We start from the raw sequence: 18392 nt of genomic DNA on the forward strand, positions 1-18392 counted from the left end.
TAATGTCTTAATGTTTCATGAAATTAAAGCATAGAACAAATATACAATGGCAAATAAAATATAAGACAAGGAATCATTAAGTGTACAAAACTGATTCATCAAAGTAGCCACCTTTTGATAATATAACAGCGAAACTGTGGTAACACTTTTCATTCAGAATTTCAGTCACTCTGTGCAAGTCACCAATTATGCCTCCAGCAACAGAACCCCAGACCATCACACTTCATCCTCCATGTCTGACAGTTGGTGTCACACACTGAGGAACCATCCTTTCACGAACTCGACTGCATACAAACCCTGCATGATGAACTAAATTTTGATTCATTGGTCCATACAACTTTTTTTTAGTTTGAAGAAGTCCACAGCTGGTATTTCAAGGCCCTATTTTGTCCTTTAAGGAATGACTTTCTTACTGCCACTCACCCTGTCAAACCTGCAGCACAAAGTCTCCTCTTCACAGTAGAAACTTAGACTTACTTTTGTCGACCACTCTTAAGCTATGCTTGAAGCTGTTGTGCTGTGAGGCACCTATCACGCAAGCTGATGACCCTCAAAAACTTGTCTTCTAATTGGATGATTGGATTGTGACTTTGTGTGGTGGGTTGGCACACTGCCTGGGATTGGTTCCTGCCTTGTGCCCTGTGTTGGCTGGGATTGGCTCCCGCAGACCCCCGTGACCCTGTGTTCAGATTCAGCGGGTTGGATAATGGATGGATGGATGGATTGTGACTTTGGGTCTGCCAGATCTCTTCCTATTAGAGTTTATTCCTGTTTCCAATTGCCTTTGGATTGTGTAGGACACCTTACTCACTAACACTTTCATTTTTTTTGGCAATTTCTCTAAATGAAAGGCCAACACTTCTAAGGGTAATAATACTGTCTCATTTCATTTGTTAGTTGCCATTTTCTTGCCATTATAACTGGAATACTGTCCAGGCAATACTTTAGAGGGACCCTAATTGCTGCAGAACATCTGTAGGTTATAACCTATTAGTTGTTCCCTGAGGAAGGCCCATTTGTAATATTCTGAAATGTTCTCTTTTTTTCAGTTTTTGCTAACCTAAACTTTAAATTTAATCCTCTGGCAGTTTATTGTTTACCTTTTCACCATTTTAGGTCTTTCACTGCATTTCAACTGATTAGATTTGTAGAAAAACTGGAAAAACTGATGTGTTCTAAAACTTTTGACCGATAGTGTATGTACACCCACACCTTACGAAAACTGAATGTAGTGCCAGTTAATAGCTTCCAGCACAGCGGGCATGATAGATTGAAACTCTGCAGAACTCTGTTGGCCAGCTCTTTGAGAAGTGACAACAACAAGGCGATATAAATTGATGAAAACCCTAAAAAAGGTCTTCAGTGCAAATACACAGCATTGGCCCTCTTAAAAGGCAATTACAATACAATGTATTCATCACTTTGAGGTAATATTGTCACATCAAAGCAAATTGTAATAACGGTTTGGTGATATGAATTATTATACATGTGAGTGGTCAGTTAGTTGGTTTGGCTGCATTTCCCTGCTTGATCAAGGGTGTTGTCATTTCCCAGTTTCTCAAAGATGGTATGAATTCATCAGTTGTAAATATATGCACATTCTTCTATCAAGTTTTCTTTTATAAATCTAAATGTTTGTGTTGAAATCTGCATACACACATTTTAACTCTTTTTTTATGTGCACACACGTTTTAAAAAGCAGACCCCCAAATCTTTTGTCTCACAGTAATTCTAGATACTCTGTCTCATCACAGAACCACTGTCACAATTAAAAATAACATAAGTATATAAATATAATAAACAAAGTAAGAAGGCCATGCATAAAGTAGCTTTTGTTGCAGTACACTGTATAATTTGTGCTTACAATATCTTGATGCAGAAGAAGCCATGTTCATAATATTCTATAGGTAAATGTTGAGGGCTACTTTTAAGTGTGCCACCCTGTATATAAAACCATACAATATGAATGGTAGGTGGTGTGGGACTCCAATAAAAAGAACTGTTAATCATTCCAAATGAATAGAGTTTGTACAATGCAACTATACAGAATTATATTCCTTTGCATTTTTAAGTATGTTGAATGCATACAGAGAGCATACTGAAAATATCGGAAACAATGTGAAAAAATATACTCTTCCTTACCAGAATGACGAAGAGCTGAAAAACCCTGTTCATCTTCCCAGTCCCAGACAGGTTCAGTTTCATTAAGTGAGGAGATAAAGTCAGGTTTGTAGTACCAGTCAAGAGCTGTAGCACTGGAAACATGTACAGTATTTTTAATGAAAATAAGATTAGCAGCATATAAAACATTACCATATAGTGCCTTTTTCTAATCCAGAGAAAATTGACCAGTTTTGGTTAATAAGAAATTTGGGTCAAACTGTAATAGTCTTTTAAACTATAAATAGTTTAATTTTTTTTAATAAAATATACTTTTATAATCCTATGTGTTTTCATTAGAATGAGACAAAAATGCATGACTGCTCTGGGTGAGTAACTTTGAATAGTTCTGCAAAGTATAAAAGCTATCAACTCTTACGACATGCATTTTAATAAGACTTCTTCAAGGTCTCCTCAATTATTGCTAGTGTTAATTCTTACAAAGCATGATATAAAAAGGCAGATATGTAAAACTGCATCAGTACAAAGCAGTCAGGGAAAATAGCAAGTTATACAAATTTAAAATATTTTGCAATTAAAGCTACTCAATTTTTAATCTCATAGGGTAATCATTGCACGTTTCCTGCAATTTTATGAAATGTTCCAGCAGACTGTGTTCAAAGCTGAGTTATGTCACTGTTTCTGTGGAGTTTGCATGTTCTCCCTGTGTCTATTTAGGTTTTCCTCTGGGTATTCCAGTTTTTCTGCCATGTCCTCAAAGGACCATGTGTTAGTTTAACTGACCATTCCAAACAGGCTGAAATGTGGGTGTGTGCATGAGTGAGCCTTGAAACAGACAGGTGCTCTGTCTTAGGCTGTTTTCTTCTTTGCGCCCAGTGCTGCTGGAACAGACTCCTGCCTCCCATGACCCTAAATTGGACTGGGTGGGTCTGAGAATGTCTGCTATAGACCAGCAAGTTTAGACTGCACTAAAAACTGTTTCCAAAAAATCATAACAAGTGTGACATTTTTAAAGGCTTTGTAAGGATAATTGCATTATTGCTAAATCTAGTTATATGTTATATGCCTTGAACTATACATACCTGCTAATGCAGTCTCCTGTATAGGGATCACAGCTTCCAGCACAGTCACATGGCCGGCAGCCATAGTCACTGAAACCCCAGTATCCCACCATACACCTGTCACAGTGTGGGCCACCAATTCCTGGCTTACAAATGCAGTCTCCATTGTTTGGATCACAGAAGGACACAATACTATCATTGAAGGGTAGGGAGCCAATAGGATGGCAGCCGCAGGCTAAAACATAAAGGACATGTCAATGTTACCAAATCAATTAATTGGAAAGTATGCAAGTCTGGTATAAAAAAGAAATGTAGAAGAATTAGTTAAGATACAGTTATATTTTGTGCTATGAATACAGTAAAAAAAGTGTAGAAAAAAACAAAATAGAAAAACACACACAAACCAACTGTTTTTTCAACTCCATGAAGTGAAATTTTACTCCAGTTTAGGATTTCCTAAAATTAACTTACAGATAATAAGCAGTTTTTAAATTAATTTGCCTTCGATTATGAAATCAAGGTTTTTGATTTTCTTTTAATCTATTTTTTAATTAAATGCACTTTGTGATGTGATCAGTTTCTCAAACTTCTTTTTGTTTGAAAGTGTGAGTTTTGTTTGAGTTGTTTAAACTCACAAACACACATGAAAAAAAATTTCCAGGTAGAAGAGTAAAAAAGAAAACTGAAACTGTAAACTGAATAAACTGTACCATTTTATACAATTACAGTGTTAATTACAAAATAATCCTGCTTAAAGAAATGTCACTACCGTGTGTTAATTCAACAATGGTGCAATCCCGCAGCAGAGCTCGGCAGAGCACTGTGCTGTGTTGTGCATGTTTTAAGTAACCATAAGCTATCATGAATGTATTGTATTATGTCAGTTTCTATCCACTGCGGTTACCACTTAATTTTCAAATTGCTTTTACTTTTTGATTTACCCTCCTATTAAAGATTTTTCTTTTGTCCACATATTAGGAACCTTTTTAATTCTCAATACTTCTCAGAGTTAAATGGCCTTTACAGGACAATTATTTTTAAGAGTGTACTTCCAGGACGTGCTTCTTCAACGAATCTAATTTAAAACTCAACAGATTGGTAATATGGTGCTGTTTCCACATTATTAATTTATATCTATTCTGAAGTAACACACTTCAAGATACTGTACATGTACTAACCCTTACAAAGACTCTTAGTTAGGAAATTGCTGTCATTCTCATGGCATTAGTACTTGCTGGTTGAATTAGTGTAAATTGTTCTAATCTCAGCATTTTTAAAACTTTACTTTGCAATTTCTAGTGGCATTTTGCTAATTGTACAGTATATCAATCATAGAGATCTGACAGGCTGATTCAAACTTGAGTTTTACTTTTGAGTTTCATATACCTTAACAAAGTTTTAAAATGATATATACTTTTTGTGATACCATTTAATCTTTCTCTCAGGCTCTGCCATTTGGTATCCTCCTGTTGCTGAGGGTGTGTTCTAAGAGATCATGACCCTAACCTCATTATGTCAAAAGTTTAAAGGTCAGCTCAAGCAGCCTTGTTTTATGGCAGATAAACCATTTAATTCCTTTCCAAATATTTCCTTTCTGATTATTTCCTGCTGATGACATTGATCACATTTTGATGAAACATCCCTTTTGATTCTTTTTTGTTTTACATTTGCCTTTTTCTGTTTGACTTTGATTTCTGGGTTTACTTTTGATTCTGGCTATAAAATTGCTTCAATTTCCCATTAATAAAATTGTCAAAAATGCTACCTCTGGTCCTCTCTCATATTAAAATACTATCTTTGAGATACTGTAGATGTGGAAATCACTAACTAAATGTTTAATTAATTATAGAATTTTAAATAAATGTAGAATTTATTGTTAGCTTCCTACACATGAGACAAGCGTGTAAATTATGACTTATTTAGTGAATTTGGAGTTAAATAATATAAAATGATGGCTTATTTAAAAAGTTAAATAATAATGTATAGTTTAACAAAAGCTTGTTTTGAGCTTTCATAAATGTCAAAATCAGTTGTGGGTTCTGCAGCTGAAACAAGCGTTCAAGTAAAAATAAATACATAAAAGCTGCTTGTCCAAAAAGTTACTGAGACCAGTTGAAATTTAGATTAATATTTAATATTTTAATAATTGCTTATAAATTGTAATTTAAGATTTTTCATTCCATCAGACTGATTTATAGACACCAGGTAGTCTAACATGCATGTCTTTGGCATGGAGTAGAAAAACCACAGTACCTAGAGAAATCTCATATATTCATAGCGGGGGAATTCCACACTGACTGTGACTGAGCTTGAAACTAAAACCCAATATTCTGGAGCAATGAGACAACAGTACAATACTTCTGCTAAAAAGACAGGAATTAATGAAAGGTAACTGGTTCTGGATTCAAATCCCAGAAGCCCCCATTTGGAATTTATAAAGAACATTCTCCCCATGTATGTGTGCGATTTCTTTGGGTACTCAGGTTTTCACTTACATCCTAAAATTGTATAACTTTAATTGAAAGGCAACTTTTAAATATCTGAATGAGTGTGTGTGAGTCTATGTGTTCTATGATGAAGTTCCATTAGGCCAGACTATTTAGTCAAATTTTTATTTTAACTGAAGTAAGAAATATTTCAGTTACAAAAACTTGAATAAATGCAAAAAAACATACTCATATCCTTTCAAACATACTTATGTACTAAAAGTAAAAGTACATGTTATAATAATGAGAAGGTACAAGGTTTTGTCTAGAGAACACAATTTATTATTCATGCAGAATTTTTGCTACAGAAATGCACTGCATAATCATGAATAATGCAAATGCAATCCTGCCTTTGATTAGTATATAATAGCAGTCAGTGTCATGGTGAGGACCTGAAGTGTGGCACTAGTGAGTGTGTATAGGACTTACACTGTACCTCCCCTATTAGGAAACCCGGCAGAAATACTTGAAAACCAACATAGATTTTGTTTATTATACATAAGTAAAGTAAAGGTCAATTTTAGAAGGGTAATTACCACATTAAACAGTAACATAACTGTTATTTATCTTAAACAAGAATTCTCCAAAGAAAGCTATGGTTTTCTTTGCTCAATTTAGTATGTAATTTTATTTTTAAATTACTCGAGCACTTATGTAAACTAAAGAATTAACTAGAATTAAACTGAAGGCATATTATTAACTTTCCAGCATAACCAAATGTATGGTATGCCAGTTGGTTGTGTCATAATATATACTGTATTGTAATGGGCAGCTGGGTCCCATGCCCGGCCGGGACACCACTGCTGTATATGGTCTGGGGGAGCAGCCATGGGCTCCTCACTACCTCCTCCGGGACGCTTGGTGGCAGCCTCCCTGGGTGACGATGGTGCCTCAGTTTCCCGCAGGGCTCCATGGGAGATGGAGTTCTCCACAACCCTGTGGGGATTTGGGGTGGCCACCAGGGGGTGCTACATGGATCCCGGAGCCAGCCTGGACACCTCTACAGCCCCGCCCGGAAGTGCAATTAGCAACAGGTGATCAAGCACCTAGAGCACTTCTGGGTGGGCTATAAAAGGGGTCAGCTTCCACCACTCAACAGCCAGAATCGGGAGGAAGAGGACGAGGTTGCCTGAGAGGAGTAGTGGTGCCAGAGGAAGGATTGTTTGTGCTCTGTTTAAAGTGTTTTGGGACTGTGTTGGGCCTGTGGGACACGGGGAAGACGTGCCCCACGGCTGAAGAGAAAATAAAAAACTCTTTGATTTTAGCACGTGCCTCTGCGTCAGTCTGTGCCGGGTCGAGTGCTATATAGCGCCGTATCACAATATATTCATATTTTTAATGCATAATCAAAATTTTACAGATTAACATTTTCTCACACTTATATGCATTAAACCAACTTGCATTAATATTCTATTACAATAATTAAACTTCAGTACAACATAATAAAATGGCAATTACAAAGCTGAGAATCACTATTCAACTGAAGAATGCACTATAAATGTGTCAGTTCTGTTAAACTGAAATACTTTCTCCTGAATCATGTAAAGGACTAATAAAAAGGATAGCTCTGAAAAAATAAAAGTCACACACTTTGCAATTCAGTTGAAGACTGAATAATAGATGTACAGTAATTATCCAACAATTCACAAAGACAAAACATATTACCACTCAAAGGTCAGCCTTGCAGACGAAACTAGAATATTCACTTAATAAGCCACCTATATGTCCTTAGTTATTGCCAAGATGAATACCCTTCCTAAGCTTCTTTTTCTATTTCAAAACATTTCAATATACATCGATAAATTATTTTTTAAGAAATTAGATTCAACTATAACCTCATTAATTTGAAATTCAAAACATCCAAGTATCCAAACGGTGACCCTACAAAGACCTAAGGCGGAAGGTAACATGGCTCTACTTAACTTTCAGTTTTATTACTGGGTAGCAAATATACAAGCTAGAAAAACCTGGACACAAATAGATGAACACACACAGGTTTGGTCCGCAATAGAAATAAAATCCTGCAGTATTTCTTTATATTCCTTGCTTTGTACCCCAATAAGTACATGTCATCACCAATATACTAACAACCAATTGTGCTTCACTCATTCACAATATGGAACCAATGTAGGAAATATTTAAAGATAGAGAAGTATTTATCTGTGGCTCCTCTGCACGAGAACCACCTTTTTCCACTCTCTCAAACGTACACAGTTTTTAATGTCTGCAAAACATTCGGGATTAGATCACTTAAAGATCTGTACATAGACAACATCTTTGCATCCTATGAACAATTACATTCCAAATTTAACTTTCCAGCAACACATTTCTTTCACTACCTTTTTTAAACTAATCCTGCCCAATTTTCCTCACCTCCCACCAACCCCTATGGCACAAAAAATATTGTTCAGTCTTGAGGACTCGGACAGCATCTCCGTAATATACAAAAACATTTTACAGTCCCTACCTTTCAAAGATCCAAGAGTACAGTGGGAAAAGGATCTCTCACTCAACATCTCAGAAAAGGAGTGGAAGGTAGAAATGCACAGAATTCACTCGAGCGCCATATGCGCAAAGCATACAATTATTTAACTTAAAATTATATGTCACGCTCATCTGTCTTGTTTAAAATTGTCCAAAATGTTTCCTCGGCAAGATCCAACCTGCGAACGTTGCAATCAAGTCCCAGCCTCATTGGGCCATATGTTTTGGACATGTGCCAAATTAACATCATTCTGGACCAATATCTTTAAATGCCTCTCAGACAGCCTCGGTGTCACAATCCCTCCTAATCCACTAACAGCTGTGTTTGGTGTACTTCCAGATGGGCTTAAAGTGGAGAAGGACAAACAAACTGTAATTGCCTTTACTACACTATTGGCACGTAGACTTATCTTGCTCAATGATGTTATATATACTATTTGAAATTGGAAAAAATCAACTTCTCACTTAGAGGATCTAATCAATAACATTTTAGAATAAGCATTTAAAAGCATATTTTCTCCCCTCTTTCTGATTCTATTTATTTTTATTCATTTATTAAATTATCTATTTACTTATTTTTACTAGTTTTACTCTGTTGGCCTTTCTCTCTTTCTCATGGATGGGGGTTGATTTATTATTGTTAAACTTGACTTGCTTGTCTGCGGTGGGCTGGCGCTCTGCCCAGGGTTTGTTTCCTGCCTTGTGCCCTGTGTTGGCTGGGATTAGTTCCAGCAGACCCCCGTAACCCTGTAGTTAGGATATAGCAGGTTGGATAATGGATGGATAGATGGACTTGCTTGTATGGAATGTTATTCGATTTTAATAAAATCAATAAAATGCAAAAAAAAAAAACTTAGTATCATGGCTTACCATCCTAGGAAAATTCTCTGCAATCTTCATTACTTTGAGATACAAAACATTATGGACTTTCATTATTTACAGTATTTATATTATCATAAAAGTTATCTAAAAAACAGAGCTAAACTAAACTACTTTATTTACATGCTTGACTTTCTTTATTTTCAAATGACTCACAAGTACTAAGATATCTAATCACACTAAAATTTAAAAGGAGAGAAAAAGTCTAGTGTGAGTTGAAAGATACAGGCTAATGTTTATAGATTAGGATTAATTAATTCAAACAAACAAGTTTGCACAAAGCTCCAAAGAATCTGCTTTCATCTAAACAGTGTAACCTTTATTTCCCTCTCTGCACTAACTTGCTAAGTTAAATTCCTGCTGGACAGGACAATGCACAGTTCTGTTGCATCACATTCATTGAGAACTTTGTGTTATTTTATGTTGACAAAAAGAGTAATAGGCATGATATTCTTGAATAAAACCTGTATTAGCAGTTTTTGCTTCACCTCATAATGCACATAATTACTTTTTTATACTTCTGTATAACACACTGATGGACTATTGATGTATGATGTGTGACATCATATTTCATGGCCACTTGCTAAGTGATGCTATTCAGTATAACAGCCTCTACTACAAACCTCCTTGGGACTAGCCATTAAATGATGTTTGCAAAATTAACAATTCACAATAAAAGTTTGCTCTACCATATTAAAAAACACAAATGTTCCATATGATACATTTTTTACACTGCATGTTTTTTTCATTAAAATAAAGAGGAGATAGAACCATACTTCCATCCATCCATCCATTCTCTTCCGCTTATCCGAGGTCGGGTCGCGGGGGCAGCAGCTTGAGCAGAGATGCCCAGACTTCCCTCTCCCCGGCCACTTCTTCTAGCTCTTCCGGGAGAATCCCGAGGCGTTCCCAGGCCAGCCGGGAGACATAGTCCCTCCAGCGTGTCCTGGGTCTTCCCCGGGGCCTCCTCCCGGTTGGACGTGCCCGGAACACCTCCCCAGGGAGGCGTCCAGGAGGCATCCTGATCAGATGCCCGAGCCACCTCATCTGACTCCTCTCGATGTGGAGGAGCAGCGGCTCTACTCTGAGCCCCTCCCGGATGACTGAGCTTCTCACCCTATCTTTAAGGGAGAGCCCAGACACCCTGCGGAGCAAACTCATTTCAGCCGCTTGTATTCGCGATCTTGTTCTTTCGGTCACTACCCATAGCTCATGACCATAGGTGAGGGTAGGAACATAGATTGACCGGTAAATTGAGAGCTTTGCCTTATGGCTCAGCTCCATTTTCACCACGACAGACCGATGCAGAGCCCGCATCACTGCGGACGCTGCACCGATCCGCCTGTCGATCTCACGCTCCATTCTTCCCTCACTCGTGAACAAGACCCCGAGATACTTGAACTCCTCCACTTGAGGCAGGATCTCGCTCCCAACCCTGAGAGGGCACTCCACCCTTCTCCGGCTGAGGACCATGGTCTCGGATTTGGAGGTGCTGATTCCCATCCCAGCCGCTTCACACTCAGCTGCAAACCGATCCAGAGAGAGCTGAAGATCACGGCCTGATGAAGCAAACAGGACAACATCATCTGCAAAAAGCAGTGACCCAATCCTGAGCCCACCAAACCGGACCCCCTCAACGCCCTGGCTGCGCCTAGAAATTCTATCCATAAAAGTTATGAACAGAATCGGTGACAAAGGGCAGCCCTGGCGGAGTCCAACTCTCACTGGAAACGGGTTCGACTTACTGCCGGCAATGCGGACCAAGCTCTGACACCGGTTGTACAGGGACCGAACAGCCCTTATCAGGGGGTCCGGTACTCCATACTCCCGGAGCACCCCCCACAGGATCCCCCGAGGAACACGGTCGAACGCCTTTTCCAAGTCCACAAAACACATGTAGACTGGTTGGGCGAACTCCCATGCACCCTCCAGGACTCTAAAAAAAGATGTGTGCATGATTTTGGGAGAGAGAGAGAGAGAGAGAGAAAGACAGAGATGGATGATAAAGCACTTAAAGCAGCACTTACTGTATGAGAGCTGCTTCTCTGCTTAAATCCATTGGCCTTGGTACACTGTCACTAGTGAGTCTTGAAAAGGATTCTGGCTTTGACCGCTCAAAGAGTTGGGAAAAGTGAGTACAGGTGGTGTTCCCTCTGAGACAGAGGTATGTATGTGCACACAGTGGACATCTCTGTGAAGCTGCATAAAAAGCTGTGGATGATCAGAGAAGTGGCATGGTCGCTGGATGGCAGCCAAGGAGGGGTTGAGGGAGAGACACTGCATTTCAAAATGTATTAGACTACCAGCATCAGTGATGATAAAATGTCATATAAGTAATCAACCTGATTATCATATTGATGTTGATGATTCTAAAAGAGTGAGATGTGCAATGTCACATATCCTTTAAAAAGGTTGCTTAAAATTCATCTAGCCTTCAAGCCCCAAGGCGGAACAAAAATTTCAGGCTGTACATGCACACACATGAGCAAACATGCCAAGAAAATTGCAGGGTCAAAGGACACCTGCCTAAGTAACCCAGCATTAGGCTAGCAGTGCCAGGCACAAAGACAATTTCACATACCTCAAAAAGACACCTGTTTCTAGACAAGAAATGATATTGAGAATATCATGGAAAACTGAATAGAATTGATTTGTGATTTGTGATGTCCAGTAGATTTTGGTGAGCAGAGACATGTTCTGTTAGCTTTCCCTGAGCTCAAATTCCAAAAGGTAGACTTATCTTTACTTGAAAGAAAGCTGACATTCTTTTTATTAGCTCTCACATAATAAGAGACAGCAAGACCCCTTGCAGGTCACAAGATCTCACTGGAACTGTCTTCTTTAGTTAACCACTGACTTTTATGGCTGGGCTCACTGTAGTATTTCAGTAATTTTGCTTGTAAAGTATGGAGCAATATCTTGTGCATACAACATACAGATATTGTTCACACAATACTGTATATAACTTGTGGTCTCAAGATATTACTTGTGCCCATAAAATTGTGTTTTCACAAGGTTAAAAAGACACTGGTTTTAGGGACTTCAGGGGCTCCATATAAGCAGAAAAACAGAAAAAAATACTTATTTCAACACACTTTTTTAAATTTGAAAACAAATTCTTAAAACAGAGTTTTTTAGGTGTTGTTTTCAAATATGACCTTGAGGAAAGTTTACATTCAGTTTCCATGTCTCAACACTGAGTGGGAAGAAAGAGAATGATCTACCAAACGAGCAGTGGAAGGCATGCTGCTGTGCTTTTATTTTCAAATTATTGGCTGCGTCTGAGCAACGCTGATCTATGATCTAAGTTGACCACATACCCGGTAAGTCTCTTTCATGAATTTATAATAGTTTGGTCTGTGTAATGCGTAATGAAGACTTGCCGTAAGCTCTGTTTAAGGGTGTAAAAAGCAGCACATTTAGCAGCTGTTGAGGGTGAGAAATCAGGGAAAATGCGAATGTGGTTATTTTCAAATATAATCTCTTGTTTCTGTCTGAGAAGTGACATTACATTAAATTTAGATTATGATTTTTCTAAATGCACGACAAAAGTCCTAGGTTTAGAGGTATTTAATCCCTGTATGCGGTAAGCTGCTGCTATCTCGGTGTCTGATTTAAAGTCCTCTCCAATTAATTTTTAGAATAGTTCTTCAACGAATTTCACTGGGTTTGGACTTTAACGATTCTCAGGTAGACCTTCGATTCTAATATTATTCCTTGTGCATCCATCTTCCAGAGCAGCAAGTCTGTCTCCGTGTTTTTTGCATTCAGAATTCGCAGCTGTTGCTTTTCCATTGGAGGTAGATGTCAGATGTTCGAGTCATAAATGTTTGTTTAACATCTTTCAACTGATCAGCAAGTGCTCTCAGCTTATTCTCAAACTTAGACGCATTTTCGTGAATGTGTTCCTCAATTTTTTCCAGCATACCTTTAAAGGCTACCTCAAAGCGATTATACACATGTTTCTCCAAGTCTTTATTATCCTGCCGCAGCTCCTGCAGCTCCAGCCACAGCTTCTCATTTGTTTTGGGCATACCATTTATTTCTCCTTTATATCTTTCTTGAGCTCAGTGATCATTACCTTCACTTCGGACAGATCGTTTAGGCCTTCACGCTCTGCAGGTGAAGCTGCAAGTCCCTTTACAGCCGATGTTCGCGAGAAGTAGATGATAACGCGGACGGCAAGGCCATTTCCAGTTTCAAGTGATCTTCTGGAATTGACGGGCTATCATGACCTGCATCACTTGCACATTCGCTCCCAATTTCGCTCTCAACTGGAGACGATGCAGCATACCGGGGTCCCGGGAGATCCGTGCTTTCGCCCGTCTGCTCCAGGTCAGTCTCTGTAAGGCCTTACCTTGAGGTTGAACTTGGACTTGATGCCTGTCTAGGCTTGGGTGTATCTTTGGGTTTCTTTTCCGTTTATTTCTGAGCCCCTTTCTTACCGCTCATGTTTATATATGCTTGAATATACTGTAATAGAACCTCCTCGAGTTGGGTAAATACAGGATACCTCGGGATAATAAAAAAATAAAAGAAAAATAAAAGAAAAATGAAAGCCGCTGCTAACGGAGTTCTGCTTCAGACGTCCATCTCATGCAACGGACAAGACCAACCCTAACAATCACATCTTTACTTTATTCTAATCAAAACATTCAAAACATCAGTTACTGCAAAGGAACGTTACTTCCTTTCCTTCCAATTATCCAGGTACTAGCCATTTACCTAGAACCTGATAAGCAATGTGTTAAAACACAAGTTTCATACTAAACACAAAACAATGTCCTCCAGTTGTAAAAACAACATTAATAGTTGTAACTGTAGTAGTAGTAGTATTTTGGCATGCACACAGAGTGGACAACTTTTCTCAAAGTTTTCTATCATAAACCGCAGCAGTTGTACACACAATGAACCACCAAACTGGTGTCAACCCCAAGACATTGGCAAGATTATAAAGGCACACATATCCTAATATTTTAAATCAGAGGGGAGCTGAGCACCAAATGTCAAAACGCAGCAGAGCTACAAAGTGCCTGATGCACAATAACCTGTATAATGAACATGCTAGATTAACTAAAACCGTGCAGTTTAAGTATAAAGCAGTATTTTATTTTTGCAAAGGTGAAATCTCCATTGCCCAGCAGACAGCATGTTAAGGAGTATCTTCATTGTTTTGTTTATGATAACAGAAAGAAATCAAAGACATTATGACTAACTTATTGGTAAAATATCTGCACCTTGGTACCTGGGTGTGCCAATAAAGAAATACTGAACATACAGTAAAAATCTCCCATTGATCACCACTGAACTAATTTAATCATTATTCATTTGTGAACTGTAGAGGTACTGTACTTTGTATTAGGTAAGTTAAGGTTTATATCTAAAACTTTAAAAAAGATAATGTATAAATTCCAACTGATTTCAAAAGTACACATCCTCAGGTGTCTACTAATGTATAATATGCTCATATTTCTTTTTGTGTTCATAAATCTTTTAAACAAAGTGCAAATCCATAACTGACAAGAACACAGAATGCCTGGTTTGTGCCTGGATTAACTGATCGTAATAGAATTAATATTATATAAACTACAGACCTTTCAGAAGGGAATGCTTTTCTGCTCTGGCAGACAGCAAAATAAGTAGTGAATAATGAAACAAGACACAAGCCATTGTAAAAGCAATAATTAACGAGAACTTGCAGGGCATGGTCTCTAAAAAAATTAAGAAACATTGCTTGCTTGATTTAATTACTATTAATATTTGATGTCATTTCTTTTTCCCTAGCTTCATTGCTGGTTGTATGCTTATAGTACAAGTAATCTCTTAACATCAGAGGGCATTGATTCTGGTTACATATAAGACACCATCCATTATATGAAAAACTACAGCAGCTCTTCTTATTTGTTCATTCAAAATAATGCAGTTGAGCAGGAGTCCAATGGATGTCCTTTAAATATTTTAAACTCCCAATATAGAAAATCACTACAGGTGTCACTGCGCAACTGGAAGATTTGAGATGGTTGTTGCCAAACAAGATCATAGCAGGGGTAGACTCATGGTTGTGTGAGGTATGATGACAGTATTGGGGAAGCGACACACAAGCACAGTCGGCTTTACAGAGATAGGAATAGAAATGAGACCAATTGCTGCCAGCACTTACTTATATAAAACCAACAGGAGGGCCTGGCACTGTCCAGGATGGAATAAAATACAATGTGGATGCCAGACAAATTCTTCAGGGGTAAAAATATTAACCCCAAAACAAAAGTTCACTGAATAAACCTCACGTTGGGAGAAACTTTGCTGGCCTGTGCCAAGTCTCTAAAATGCCTCATGAAGGGCAATAGTGGTCACTGAATAAAGTTCAACAAGGATTACACTTTTAGAAACAAAAAACATAGTTAATGGTAGAAATAGGGAATCTGTGTACAATTTGGTGGAGATAGCTTAAAAGGTGTAAATGTGCAGGCCGGACAAACACACAAAGAACTTAGATGGATAGTGCCTTCACTTAAACAACACAAGTATTTCTGGAAAGTATATCAAAATGGTTAAATAAAGGTGTAAGACTGGAAATAATTAAATGAGAAGGTATCTCACACAGTATATCTGAGTTTGACTTTTTTATCATTAGAACTATGGCAGCTATTATTAATACTATATGGTTTGTAATCATACGTTTTGTATTTTGTTGCATTCTAGATTTTTAGTAAAGCACATTTTGATGATGCTTGTTGTGAAGGACACTATACAAAATAAGAAGAGTTTAAGTCCAATCATTCTTTTTTAATCCAGTTATCCAGTTTATGATTACTTTTCCCAGTGTTATGCACAATGCATAAACCAGCCCTATCCAGTCCAAACGAGAGAGAGCAGGTTAGGGTTGCCATACCCACTATATGACAAACCACCTCAGGATCCCAATAGGACCTAAATGCAGCCATGCAATGTGTGACACCTCAGCACCAAACTAGTTCAGATGGAAGTGTGAGGTTTTTTATTGTGGCTGGAGTGCCAATCCTGTCACCAACCCCCAAGTTTCCTTGCAGGTTGGAGGGCCTACTTGCAGGGCTGGATTTAGGTTAACGTCATACACAGGACGGAGCAATTGCAGGTTAAGGCCCGTGCTCAAGGGCCCAACAGAGTGGAATCACTTGTGGGATTTACGGGATTTGAAAAAGCAACCTTCCAATTGCCAGTGCAGATCCCTAGCCTCAGAGCCACCACTCCACCCAAACTCATAAAGGGTTGATCAAAAATATACAGTATATGTTTGGGATATGGCAGGAAAATTATAATAACCAGAGCAAACCAATATTGTAAAACAAGTAAAACTTGCAAACAGCACACACTCGACGCCTAGGTCAGGATTTGGACTGAATATTCTGCCAGTATACTCTGGCAGAGTTTTGGTTGCTTGACATTCCACTCCATCTCGTTTTGTAGTTTGTTTTTGGATGTTTACTCTTCTCTCACAGCTCATATACTGTGTAATATATCTACTACAAACCTAAACATGTTTAAATATGCGTACACATGCAAGTTGCTGCTGATACCAGCATAGGAGAGACATCCCCACCCATAACTACAACAGCGCAATTGAGCAGAGAGCTGAGGAGACTTTGTGCCAGCAAAGCAGCGGGTCCAGATGGAGTATCGCCACGACTGCTGAAGGTCTGTGCATCGGAGCTGGGGGTCCTCTACAGTGCATCTTCAACCTGAGCCTGGAACAAGGGAGAGTCCCGAGGCTTTGTAAAACATCTTGCATCACCCCAGTCCCAAAGGTATCACATCCTAGCGAGCTGAATTACTTCCGGCCTGTTGCTCTGACATCACATGTGATGAAGACCATGGAGAGGCTGCTGCTCCACCACCTGAGGCCACAGGTTCAACACACCCTTGACCCTCTGCAGTTTGCATATCAGGAGAAGGTGGGAGCAGAGGATGCCATCATCTATATGCTACATCGATCCCTCTCTCACTTGGACAGAGGCAGTGGTGCTGTAAGAATTATGTTTCTAGACTTCTCTAGCGCCTTCAACACCATCCAACCTCTGCTCCTTAGGGACAAGCTGACAGAGATGGGAGTAGATTCATACCTGGTGGCATGGATCGTGGACTATCTTAAAGACAGACCTCAGTATGTGCGTCTTGGGAACTGCACGTCTGACATTGTGGTCAGCAACACAGGAGCGCCACAAGGGACTGTACTTTCTCTGATCCTGTTCAGCCTATATACATCGGACTTCCAACACAACTCGGAGTCCTGCCACATGCAAAAGTTCGCTGATGACACTGCTATCGTGGGCTGCATCAGGAGTGGGCAGGAGGAGGAGTATCGGAACCTAATCAATGACTTTATTAAATGGTGCGACTCAAACCACCTACACCTGAACACCAGCAAAACCAAGGAGCTGGTGGTGGATTTTAGGAGGCCCAGACCCCTCATGGACCCCGTGATCATCAGAGGTGACTGTGTGCAGATGGTGCAGACCTACAGTATAAATACCTGGGAGTGCAGCTTGATGATAAATTAGACTGGACTGCCAATACTGATGCTCTGTGTAAGAAAGGACAGAGCCGGTTATACTTCCTTAGAAGGCTGGCGTCCTTCAACATCTGCAATAAGATGCTGCAGATGTTCTATCAGATGGTTGTGGCGAGCGCCCTCTTCTACGTGGTGTGCTGGGGAGGCAGCATTAAGAAGAAAGACGCCTCACGCCTGGACAAACTGGTGAGGAAAGCAGGGTCTATTGTTGGCATGGAGCTAGACAGTTTGACATCTGTGGCAGAGCGACGGGTGCTCAGCAGGCTCCTATCAATTATGGAAAATCCACTGCATCCACTAAACAGTGTCATCTCCAGACAGAAGAGCAGCTTCAGCAACAGACTGCTGTCACTGTCCTGCTCCACTGACAGACTGAGGAGATCGTTCCTCTCCCAAACTATGTGACTCTTCAATTCCACCCGGGGGGGTAAACGTTAACATTTAACATTATACAAAGTTATTGTCTGTTTTTACCTGGATTATTATCAATCTTTAATTTAATATTGTTTTTTTTTGTATCAGTAAGGTGCTGCTGGAGTAAGTGAATTTCCCCTTGGGATTAATAAAGTATCTATCTATCTATCTATCTATCTATCTATCTATCTATCTATCTATCTATCTATCTATCTATCTATCTATCTATCTATCTATCTATCTATCTATCTATCTATCTATCTATCTATCTATCTATCTATCTATCTATCTATCTATCTATCTATCAAGTTAAAATTATGCATAAATATGTAAATATAGAAAAAACATTTTACATATCCTTACATACCATCCATCCATCCATCCATCCATCCATTGTCT

At 39.0% G+C, this 18392-nt stretch overlaps 2 protein-coding genes across 2 annotated transcripts in view; both read right to left on the reverse strand.

The window, feature by feature from the left end:
* The window catches only part of LOC127529042 (uncharacterized), a 481049-nt gene that overhangs the window by 241255 nt on the left and 221402 nt on the right, over positions 1-18392 (reverse strand). The gene's annotated exons all lie outside the window — the stretch shown is intronic.
* Positions 1-18392, reverse strand: part of ntn4 (netrin 4) — a 97024-nt gene that overhangs the window by 9633 nt on the left and 68999 nt on the right. Inside the window, exons 6-7 of the mRNA XM_028813520.2 lie at positions 3204-3417; positions 2143-2255 (exon numbers count right to left, since the gene is read on the reverse strand). Of these exons, the coding sequence (XP_028669353.2) occupies positions 2143-2255; positions 3204-3417 (327 nt within the window). The remainder of the gene's footprint in view (positions 1-2142; positions 2256-3203; positions 3418-18392) is intronic.

Source organism: Erpetoichthys calabaricus, chromosome 1 (genome assembly GCF_900747795.2).
Source record: "Erpetoichthys calabaricus chromosome 1, fErpCal1.3, whole genome shotgun sequence".
Taxonomy (NCBI): Eukaryota; Metazoa; Chordata; class Cladistia; order Polypteriformes; family Polypteridae; genus Erpetoichthys; species Erpetoichthys calabaricus.